This window comes from Nestor notabilis, unplaced genomic scaffold, assembly GCF_000696875.1.
Source record: "Nestor notabilis isolate BGI_N333 unplaced genomic scaffold, ASM69687v1 scaffold25720, whole genome shotgun sequence".
Lineage (NCBI taxonomy): Eukaryota > Metazoa > Chordata > Aves > Psittaciformes > Psittacidae > Nestor > Nestor notabilis.
The window spans coordinates 1-11,689 of record NW_009911894.1 but is presented as its reverse complement, the minus strand read 5'-3'; the positions used below and the strand labels follow the sequence as shown (position 1 = coordinate 11,689).

The 11,689-nt window shown below is 37.9% G+C and overlaps 1 protein-coding gene across 1 annotated transcript; it reads right to left on the bottom strand.

Moving 5' to 3' along the window:
* Positions 1–287: 287 nt before the first annotated feature.
* Positions 288–7,560, bottom strand: PPP1R2 (protein phosphatase 1, regulatory (inhibitor) subunit 2). The gene is made up of 7 exons (XM_010016927.1): positions 7,457–7,560; positions 6,911–6,991; positions 6,523–6,626; positions 5,084–5,263; positions 3,605–3,814; positions 2,009–2,059; positions 288–596 (listed from the first exon to the last, which is right to left on the bottom strand). The coding sequence occupies exons 1-5, from the start codon at positions 7,537–7,539 to the stop codon at positions 3,735–3,737; spliced, it is 528 nt and encodes a 175-aa protein (XP_010015229.1). The 5' UTR covers positions 7,540–7,560; the 3' UTR covers positions 288–596; positions 2,009–2,059; positions 3,605–3,734.
* Positions 7,561–11,689: the final 4,129 nt, after the last annotated feature.

Below are 11,689 nucleotides of genomic sequence, written 5' to 3'. Positions count from 1 at the left end.
CAGTTCTTCTAAAGATGGGGAAAGTACAGGCAATAATGTACTGAAATCTAAATTAACAGGTCCACACTTTACAAAAAAGTTGTAAGACTTAAATAATCCCTTTTTAAACTGCATAACACATCTGATAAATAGCTTGCATGTTAATCTGATATATGCTGTACCGTTCAGCTCTTGAATCCAAAACCTTTCTGTAAGAGACACCACACCTAGAACACTGTCAAATAAATAGTGAAAGCCCAAAAGATACTGTTTCGAAGCGTGAAGAGTTAACAGTACATTACGCAAGATAATCAGCATTATACATACAGGGAATGCCATTCTGGTTGAACAGATTATGAAGCAGTATTCTCCATGAAATACTAGGCACAAGAATAAACCAATTAGACAGGTTTTTTTCTGCCTAACAGACAAGTCTAAAATAAACATTCTTGGCAATACAACATTGTAACTGATATGCTTCTCAATATTTAAGAGCCTTAATAGCAAAAATTGTGAAGCGATGTTTATATTTGTGTCCTTGACAAGCAGTTACAGTTCTGGACAGATTTCTTCTATGCTGTATGCTCTTCTTCCCAGCTGGTCATGAGTAGCATGTGCTGCATAAGAAAGACTACAAAAAAAAAAAAAAAATCAAAAAAACAAACAAGCAAAAAAAAAAAAAAAAAAAAAAAAAAAAAAAGGTAATTCTTCACACTCCTTGCATATTTTCAAAACACACACAAGTATCCTCCTGAAATCACCTTTGCTTCTCCAGAGGTAATGTTTGCCAACCCATCTTGGCAACATACAAGCTTTTAGTTTGAGAGCACAGAAACTTCTAGAATGGTTACTTCACCCCATGTTGGCTAACATGAGGGGAGGGCTAACAGCATTGTTCAGCATAGCAAGCACTGGATGCTCGCCACCCCTGGTACCAGGGGAATGATTTAAACCAGGAGTTGAGAGAGATCAATTTGCAAAACTAACACATGGGGTTCCTGAAACACAAACAAGCATAGTGCTTTTCAGGACAAATTTCAATTCCAGATTAAGACACTTTAAAACAAAACAAGCTTATTTCAATTCCAGATTAAGACACTTTAAAACAAAACAAGCTTATAAATGAGCAAACACAGTCTGTTGTGTTTTTCAGGAAGTTGTTAAACTCTTGGTTTTGAGCCAAAGAACAGCAGTAAATCAGAGAAAGCTCCTTCTCATTAGTGCTTTTCATATGAAAAAGCCCTTTTTCTTATATATATATACACGTATATATAGTATTATGAGTATATATATAATGTGCCCCTGAAAATTCAGTTACACTGAGTTACACTTGGTATAACAAGTGCAGTTTAACAAGCACATCGCTAACAAGTGAAACCCCTGTGTGTATGCTCTCAGACTTCTCACTTGAGTCATCTTCAGGGTGGTGCTCACCCTGGTTAAGAAAACACAATGTATTCTCTATCTCGCAAAGGCCATAACAGCACACTCGGTCATCTGAGAGCTAAATTGAGGAGCAGTATCTGAGCAGGGCTATCATAGCAGTGAATGCTAAATGAACCAGAGAGAGAGAACAATAGTTTTACTGCTTGTCAATTGAACTGCTATTGATCACACCCTTGCAGCTGATACTTCTGTGTAGCAGAAGTAAAGACAGATCTGCACCAAAACCATCATGCTTAAATTTACCTCCATCGGGAATCTTTCCTTCAGTGAGTTCAAAGAGAACTTCTAAAGGAAAAGTGTTTATGGAGAGGAACAAAGGTCACTTTTGCTATTTATGCCATTCATGGAGTCATAAATATGGAGTAGTCAAAAAAAATTCCAGAGAAACTGAAATGCTAAAGCAAGCAATCCTAATGCAGTCTATGACAACTTTAGCCTTCTTTTCCACCAAAAGGCTTGGGTGCTAGAACCCATACACATGGGATAAGGTACAGTTACTTGAGGCAAGAAGGAATGACCTATACAGTTAAAGTATTTGGTAGCCCAAAATGAAAACGGGCAAAAATATGAAAACAGTTCTCACCATTACTGACTGGACTGGCCATCTTCATTTCAATCAGCAAGAAATCTCAGTCTGTAACCACAAGTGCAACTTACATTAGTGGATCTGATGGTAGCTGACAGAAACTTTCTTAAAAACCTAAGACTTTAGCCCCTTCTTAAAAAGGAAAGTGTAGACATTAGAAGAGTACTGTTAGTTTTACTCAAATACAAACCAGACAGGATTAGAGGGTAGAAAGGAACATCAGATAAGAGAAGCATAGGACCTTTAAGGAGCTTAATAGACAAAAAAAAAAAATTCCAAGTGAGAAGAGGGTCTCAAACTGCCTGAAAAACAACCCAGGAGCTAGTAGAGCCCTACAGTCACAACAGACTGCTAGGAAACACCTCTTATGTCACATCTTGACCTAGAATAACCATCAGAAGTCACGTTATTCTACTGGAATAGAAAAGAGACTGCACGCCAGCTCTTGCTTACACAGATTGACAGACTCAGACACGACAGATGAGTGGTGGCCATATCACCAGATGATCTCTAACTTCACAAGAAGTGAGGTTGAATGGAAGAAATTATCAAAATGTAGCTACAATACAACATGCAGAAAGACAGACATTTCCTCTGCAGTTAAAAGCAAGCGTCAGAGCCGTTGTTAGTCACTTTAACAGAGTGAAGTCAAAATAAGCCATCACCAAAACCAGCTCCTGCACCACCTAATACACTGAATAAAGAAAATCCTCTTTTTCTGCTCTGTAAGAAAGCACTTCAAAACACGATTTGAAGTCGCACAGCTCTTTGAAGAGCTCATCCAGATGAATAATCTTTCCACACACTTAGACCTAACAGGGGAATCTTAGGAACATGAATATTAACAGCATTTTGATCCACTTCCATGAAGGAAACAAACAAATTGAAATACTGTTTTAAATACCCAATTGCTTAATATGATCAAAACCATAGCATGACCAAAAGCACAGACTAGTGAAAAACCCAAGTAGTGAGTGTTAAAACCAGCTGTTTGAGTAAATGCTCAGTAGCTGACATCCATTTAATTAACATGTGTAAATATGAAGATTCTTCTGTGCCCTCGGAATACAGGTGAGAGAGTGATAAAAAGATGTCATCTCAAAAAAGTTATTTCAGTAAACTTTGACATTACTTTAACATAGCTATGCTACCAAACATTTATCATCTCCGTGTATAAATTTCTTAAAACATGGGCAGTGGCAGAAGACAGAGAGGTTTATTAACAGTTTTACCTGTATTCATCATCCTTCGACTAACCCAGCCACAAAGAATCACACATGATCAGTCTGAGGGCATTCAACTCACCAGCTGCTACAAAAGTGAGACCAGTACTCAACCTCAGAAGAATTGATCAAGTACAGAGACCAAAAGCTATGATAGCTGACAGAGACATTAAGAGATAAAGAAACATAAGGGTTTAAGCAGAATGATAGAAAACAAAAGTGAAGAATTGAAAACTACATCAGATTAATGGAAAGTATTTCTATATGCCCTGGTGTGGAGGTGAACCAGTTAGTTAATGGGTTAATAAACTGGCTAGCAGTTATGTTTCTGGAATCTATTGGCCGTGAGCAGTCTAAAATTGATAATTACCAGGGGTGGCTCTGAAGCTGGTTATGAAGGAATGTGGAATGGACTTCAACAATAGAGATGGAAAAATGCTGCAAAGGTGTGCCTTCTTTTCCACTGGTGAATGCAGCTGGCGAGCGGAGTTGCCTCTGTTTTACAGCAGAGTGCAGAAGGATGGCAGCTTCAAGCCATGGAGAAAGGTCATAAGGTTGCCTATTGGAGCCCTCCTTTCCCCTGGGGAGTGAAGTTCTAGTAAATAGCCATTCTAAGGCATATATTAAATTACTGGATGAAGTCAGTCCATTATTAGTGGGTCTCAGACACATACCAAATGACCCTTTTGGAGCATTTATGAAGGCATTAGCCCTCCTGTAATTAATAATGGGACTAAAATGTGCAATCCACAGAACTTAAACACATACAACTTTGCAAATCACCTTTTTATTGTATGGAATTTATTCTAATTTTAGAAGAGACTGTAGTTCATATGGTTATGAAATGCAAGTGTGAACCAAGTTAAACCCATGCAGCATCTTCCCAAGTCTGCAGACTGTGCTAACATCACACAGCTTTGCCAAGCAACAGATGAATGAGGCTTACAGACTTCGTTGCCACTAGTCTCATAAGCAACAGATGTCTATTTTTTAATGCCAAAAACTTGTTCAAAGTGCTGTTAAACACAGAGGTGGTGAACACAGGATAGTGAACAGCTGTAATTATTCAACAGACGGCCACCACGAAAAAAAAACCAAAAACTTTCATTATACAGTCTACCCTTTTTACCCAGAGAGAAGCTTAAAAGACGAAAGAGAAGGTGTCAGCCTCTATAGTTTTATGAGTTTTCTATCAAGAGACAGCCCTGCAGCAGGTTCCAGAAAGGGCTCCCAGCTAAAATCTGAGACTTTTTTCCAGAAGCTGCACTAAAAGCAAAGCTGAGGGTCTTAACCCATGCTATGGAATAGAACATTACTGCTCAAGGACAAGTCCTAACAGCAGTTTTACATTACAGTAAGACAGGCAGAAGTTCTTACGCAGGAACTTAGATACACTACGCTCAACAGGGAGGAAGCATTCATGCTAGTTTCCCACTAGTGCCTATAGGATGGTTTGAGAGCAGAATGGGAACTGAACCACAATGTAAGACCAGGCTTCCCTGTGTGGCCACAGCTTTAAGTGTTTGGTACAAGGCAGCTCTTCCTTTAAAAAGGAAGCTGTCAGTTTCACTACCAAGACACAGTTATGTTGGGGAAACAGTAGGAAGCAGAGATGTTCACTTTTCTGTTCTGTCACAGCAAACAAAAGCCCACACCCTATTTAGCAATACTGATGTTTTTGGTACCATGCTACAAGTCCACCTACCTAGACAGCGTGCAGTATTGCACATGAGTGTTCCATACATACTGTATCCTTTCTGTTCATTCTCATACTTAAGGGTATCCACTTCCCAACAGCTGAAAGGACCACTAATACTTAAACACACTTTTTGATTAATTAGCAGCTCACCATGTTCAGCAACTTCTGTATTCATTGTTTCTACATCTGCAGCATCGTGCATCTCTTCATCCTCATCATCATCATCCTCTTCACCATGTAGTTCTTTTGCAATGAGCTGTCGTGCCAGTTTGATGTTTCGTCCTTCATTGTAGTGCATTTTTCTCTTCATTTCAAACTGTTTCTTTTTCTCTGTGGACAAACAAATGCAAATATTTATTTATTCCCTTAAAAAAAAAAACAAAATCAGCTTATTTTCTCTTCAGAGAGGCACTAACTGCTTCCTAGGTCAAATTTATTCCTACCTTGAAAGTCCACTGATTACAAGATCGAACAATCCCTGAATTAAAATTATTTTCTTCAAGCAGTGGAGCATTCTTTTGAATGAGTCTGACTTATAAAAAGGCCAGTAATTAATGGACTGGAATGGCTGAAGCACTTTTAAAAGAACCCATCTGCAAGTAAGAGCAAGCCTGAACCAAGAGAAGCATCTAATAACAGCAAAAAAAAATTCCAAAGTTCTGCAAGTAGTGTTTCCAAGTAAACTTAAGGACAAATTGAATGTACTGACGGGATAGAAGATGAACTTTAGTAGATGTCTAACTTGACTCCTGGCTAGCTACCAAAGGCCAGTTATGAGAGGTATTTTACCACATGTGGAAGATGATGTTTTCCACTGTCTCCATGGCCTGAAGCCTAACTTTGCTCCATATATTAAACATTATCAGGTCTAGCAGTTAACACATTAAAATTAAACTAAACTTTGCTTATTGGCAGCCCCAACACTGGGGGTTTTTTTCCTTCCTTTAGAATAGTAAGGTTACACACTGAAAGTTGGGGCCAGGAAAGATAAGAACCTAGAGCTAGATAATACAAGCCTGAAACCTTAGAAGTATTATTGTTTGACTGTTTCCTCAAAATGTTCTAGCCCAGCCTAACACAAAACATCTCTTCTGAAGATGCGGTCTGCTTCGGAACAAATGTAGATTTCCCGCTGGATTCATCTACCAGCTGTTTTGAAAACAACAGAAATACCATCTGTATGTTTGCAAGCAATTAGCAGCATCTTAATTGTGGCGGTACTCATTGAACTGTTAAGTCTACCTGAAATATGTTTGGAATGGGAACTACTCCCTCACCCCAAAACCTTAAGAGCTGCTTATTTGAGAAGTCCATGTATCTTAAGAGGAATTCCCACACCTTAAGCTTGTATAGAGGAGGGCAGCCAGTAACAGCAAATTCCTGTTTATATGTAATCCCAAACTACACAGTCCTGATGAGAAACAAACAGCATATTTGTTCAGACTCTCTTTAAAAAAAAAAAAAAAAAAAACAAAAACGCAAGATTTTTCTGATAGTACTTCTTCCCAAATATATTTACTGAAAACCTGAAACTATTTATAGGGGAAAAAAAAACCCAAAACAAAACAAAGGAAACAACTTATGCCTACCTCGTTCTTCAGGTGTTAATTCTTCATCTTCTTCCTCCTCCTCACTGCTTTCCTCTTGCTTTGTCATAATCTTGGGTCCTTTACCTTCAGCTGCAGCTGCCAGTCTACAAAAATCATGCAAAACAAATGCTAAAGCAGCAAGTTTCTCACATACATTATATTTCAGAGCACTCAGATTTGTTCGTTATTTTTGCTATATTTATGCGTACTAACAACCTGCAAGAGGTTTATAGTACCAGTAGCGCTATAAAACACTGATGACTACTAGATTTGTCAATAGCAAAGTTTGACTTTACAGAAACCAGCAACAGCTTTCTATAAAGAAAAAATACTCCAGGAAAGAGAAAATTCTCTTAAAAATTAGTCAATTTTCTATGACGATACTTACTTTTTACTCAACACATCTGCTCTTACGGGCTCATTTGCTTCTGTATCACTCACTGCATCCTCATCATCTTCTCCTACCATGCTTGGAGGGCAAACAAAAAGTAGCCTTTATCAGTAATTTGCTGCTTAAAATTTGCTTGATGCAACAGTGAAAACCTTACAACACTCCATTAAAAGACTCCTTCAGTACTTCAAAAACTTTCCAAATCTAATCTAAATATTGATATAACTTTATATGCTACTACACAGATGTTAACTGAAAAAAGATAAAATCAATACAAGTCAGACACTTATACCATTCAAAGCCTAAAGCCTGCTAGACAAAAATCTTCTAAAAATTGACTTTGTCTTTTTTGACAGTCTTCCTCAACAGCTATAAGCCCTTATTTAGAAGCTTCTTAAATCTTAATATGTTGTATATATCCAGTAGGCCTGCACATTCTGTCAGGCAATCAGCTGTAATAAATATTACATCATCCACAAAGTCAATTTTGCTGTAAAACTACTGTGTCTCCTGCCCTCGTTTGGGACAGTTTAGCAAGCCTACCTGTGATAAGGAGTAGCTGGCTCATCTATTTTCATCAAGCCATAATCTTTCCCTGCTGGGTGGTACGTAGCTATGATGTTCATTTCATCCCACTTCTGAGATTTTTTACTGAAATAAGAAAACAAAGTCAAATTTTCTTATAGCCTAAGCACAGTTCTGTTTGGCCACAGGAGGAATGTTTAGAATGTGTTTTGACCTCTCCTGCATACCAAGCACAAAGAATATTGTTATGACATACAGGAACATTGAAAGAATGGCTATTAAATACCATCCAATACATACATTAGTTAAGTCATGACAAAGTATCAATGCAACTTAATTTCCCTGGAAATTCACAACAGCTAAATAAACTCAGTGATCCATAAATGTATACTTATTCATGTATTTCAAGAGACTATTGGTCCCTCTCAATCATTGTCTCATTAAGTGTCTACTCTTGGTACAAGTTACTGTAAAATCATTCTTCCTCTTATTACAACCCATAACACTTCAATAAAACCAAGTAACTCCCACTTCACCTCCACTCAGTGAATGAGCTATGGTTATTAGTGAAACTGTTACATAAGTTATACCAACCAAGAAACAACTTCCTGCAGTAAAATAAATAGCACTGAACAAGCTGGTTATTAGTACTACTTCTGTCATCCAAAATTGGAATAATAAACCAGAACTGATTCACTGCTTAATTAAGCTAAGGTAATTTCACATTTTACACACCAGTGATATTACATTATTTAGAATTTCCTCAGTTAATCAGAGAATGTACCATTTTATGTATATTTGCAGAAAAAAAAGCTCACCCAGACTGACAAAAAAGAACCCTAAGGTTCCCTTAGACTAAACCAAGACATTTAACTTTAGAATAGTAAAATAATTCCACTCTTTAATATCACCTTACACATTAGCATATTAACATATTGCAAATTATTACTTTAAGGAAGCCAATGTTACAGTGCTTTGTTGTTTGAGGGTTGTGTTTTGTTTGGGCTAGGGGTTTTTTTGTTGGGTTGGTTTGTGAGGTTTTTTTGGGGGGACGCAGCTGGCTAGAGGACTAACTGAACTATCCTTATTTAAATACAAAGCATTCCAATAACAAATTTGAAAGATGAATTCAGTCTCAGTAACACAACTGTTCTTGAGCAAATGCTAGCTGTAAAACAAAACTGATAAAGCAAAATTAAAAGCACAAACTAAATTTTATATTTATGGAAAGCACTGCATAATACAATGGGGAAAAAAAAACAAACCCAAACCTAAAGGGATTAAAAAAACCCCAAAAAAACAGATGTGGGAGTTGATGCTGAATCCTATATGCTAGAGTCTTATATTCCAGAAATGAATACAAATTAAGTGAGCTTAATCCCCTTAGCCTATAGCAACCAATGCCATGCTCTCATGTTTGAGGCTTCTATGTAATTATTTTGTTCTAACGCAAGGACTGCAACCTAAGCAGGCAACACGTGAGTCAGATTGCCTGCTCTGGCAGGGTGGAGAGTCATGAGTTTCATGATGACAAAGTGAGAGCTCTACTCTAGGAATGCCAGCCATTCAAACCTATCTATTCAGGAGCTGAAAAGTCACCAGTTAAACATCAACTAAACACCTCCTTAAAATTCACCTATGACTAACACGATAGGATCATACAGTTACACAGGGAGCACATGAGGATTTTTACTAGCCATAGCAGTTAACAGTGGCATGCAGCTCCTATAAAGAGACAGAGCTTAGCTGAAGAGGAAACAGGATAGATGGGAGAAACTCCCATCACATACCTTATGCTTGCCACACTTGTACAGAGCACATCAAGGTTTATTCCTTGGACTCACAACTCAATACTTTGTAAGAATACTGGCAACCTTCGAAAAATCTTTTTGGCTGCTCTTTAAATTACCCTACAGTTAGCAGTTCAGTAACTTACAAACAAAAGACCAAGGAACCTTTTAGTGGTTTATGTTTTTTCACACTTGTTTCTTTCAACTTGGATTCCAACACTAAAAAGCCTTGGCTGCGGAACACCTCCCAAAGCACAATTTAAAATTCAGCTGGGAAAAAAACCCCTCATCATTAGTGGCAAACAGACAAACATGTCATTTCACCTCTCCACGTAAAAAGCCATCACAGGAGAGTGACTAAGTACTCTAAACCCCCATACCTCCCTTGACTGCAATTTGGCATGCTTAGGCATGCCTGAGCAGTATAACATTAATGACAGAACTTAAAGAGCATCACAGGAAAATGTTTTCTGACACCCCTTCAGATACAGAAACAGGAAACCTAGCCTTCCTCAGAAAAATCAGATTTGAAAAATTGTAGGAGTGCTCATCTATATTGTCTCACATCTTTATATATACATAATAATAATATATATTGACATGACACCTTGACAGGCAAGAAGTTTCTGCAGCAGTATTATTCAGAGGAACACCTCTCACACCTCAGTTGCTCCTACCATAACAGACTCTTCCCTTGTCTCTTCTAACAAGGTGTTTTGTTTTTTCTACAGGTCCTTTGTAAAAGGATCAGATTGCTCACAGGCTCTTACAGAAGCCTTAAGGCAAAAAATACTTTATACCAGAAATGCCAAGAATGTATCTACTATTAAACCACAATCTCAGCTCTTAGGACGCAGTTCCAGTGGTGTCCCAATTTCACAAGTTTCCCTCTTGCACCATATTTTCATTGAGGAAGTTTTCCAAAGAATTTTGCATTCACTAATAACAGCGTAAAGCCAATAATGATGCAAATACATGAGAGCTCTACTGAACATGGTGCTTTGAAAGATGACAGCTTACACAATGAGCTCTTTCATCTGCATCTATTTTTAAAGCTATTCAGACCTGAATTTCAGTATTAGAAATAAGCAGAGGCTTCTGATGGAGGTGCATGAAGAAAAGAGGTACTGGAATTTATAGTCATTTTTAATCTTTGAGGAAAATCACAGCTATACCATTTATCATTCCTTTAAGTATGACATTATTTTGCCGAAGTCAGAAATAACACTGACTTAATGAAGCACTGCCAACCAAAATACCTGCACACAAACCTAAATACCCTACCCTATATTTCCTGGATGTTTCCAGGAAATCTAATGCAGCTCACGAGGTTTAGCCAATATGCTTTAATTGCAAGGCAATTTCAAAATTAATCTAATTGACTTTTTTGACTCACATACATAAACAGGAGACAAACCTGGACTTCTGCCCACTTACCAGCATGCAAGAAATTATGTGTACTGAAACCAATATACCATATACTCAGCTCAGTTTGTATTCTAATTCCAATCATTCTTCAAGATGGTACAAAAGAGACAGCAGAAAATGAAACAGGCTACCAATAGCCAGTTTTACTTTATGTCTGGTGTGGCAGTAAACACCTTGTGCTACACTATATTAAAACTAAAAAAGAGGGGAAAAAAAGAATCACAGTGTTTGTGCAGCATATTGCTACTTACATTCACCTCTTCAAAAAACATCATCTCATTCTTCAGTTGCAATAATTCCTCCCTGGAAAGCAGGAGCAGCTAACACAGGCAACACAGTAAACCAAAGACTTTTCATTCTTGCTTTGCTGACTTTAGACTATACTCAGGCAAGGAGGAGAGGAATATTACCATATTATAAGAAAATCATAATTGCACATGCATTTTATCATTATTTCTCTCCTTGCAACACCAAGAAACGTCCCAGATAAATAAAACTGACACAGGCAATTTCACGGAGTTCTTGTCAAACCCTGGGCATCACAATGTGGTGGCGTCTCAGAGCTATGGTGGGCAGTGCACACTGGGTGCTAACACCAAGAAAAGCACAAGAATTCTTACCGGTCAAGGATAGCTACTGGCTGGCTGAAGACCACTTCCTGTGTATTTGGACTAATTTATCATGTTACAATTAAACCAAGACTTTCTTGTCAGTCAAAACAAACCACATTGGAAAGTGCCTATTCTCAAGTGTGAGATCTTTACAGATGAATCTGGCACAACCAAAAACACTTCTTACTTACGCTTCAACCCATGAGAGGTACTCTCCCCAGGGACACACTTCTGGTTACAGAGAACAAGGCTACCTTTAAGAAGACTGAGAATAAACCTGCCATGGCAAAACGTACCTCTCAAGTGGTAAACTGTCCTCGAAGCATCGGTAAAACCTTTCTGTTCACCTTTCTGATCGAGCATTTAAAAACGATACTATTTCTGCCAGAGTTTCATGAACAGCAAAGGATCACAGCAGCTGC

Coding starts and splice junctions, on each gene's coding strand:
- PPP1R2 (XM_010016927.1), bottom strand. CDS start 7,539: ATGAACATCATAGCTACGTACCACCCAGCAGGGAAAGATTATGGCTTG. Junction 6,992..7,456: donor CCAGCTACTCCTTATCACAG/GTAGGCTTGCTA, acceptor TTGCCCTCCAAG/CATGGTAGGAGAAGATGATG. Junction 5,264..6,522: donor ATTAACACCTGAAGAACGAG/GTAGGCATAAGT, acceptor GTTTGTCCACAG/AGAAAAAGAAACAGTTTGAA.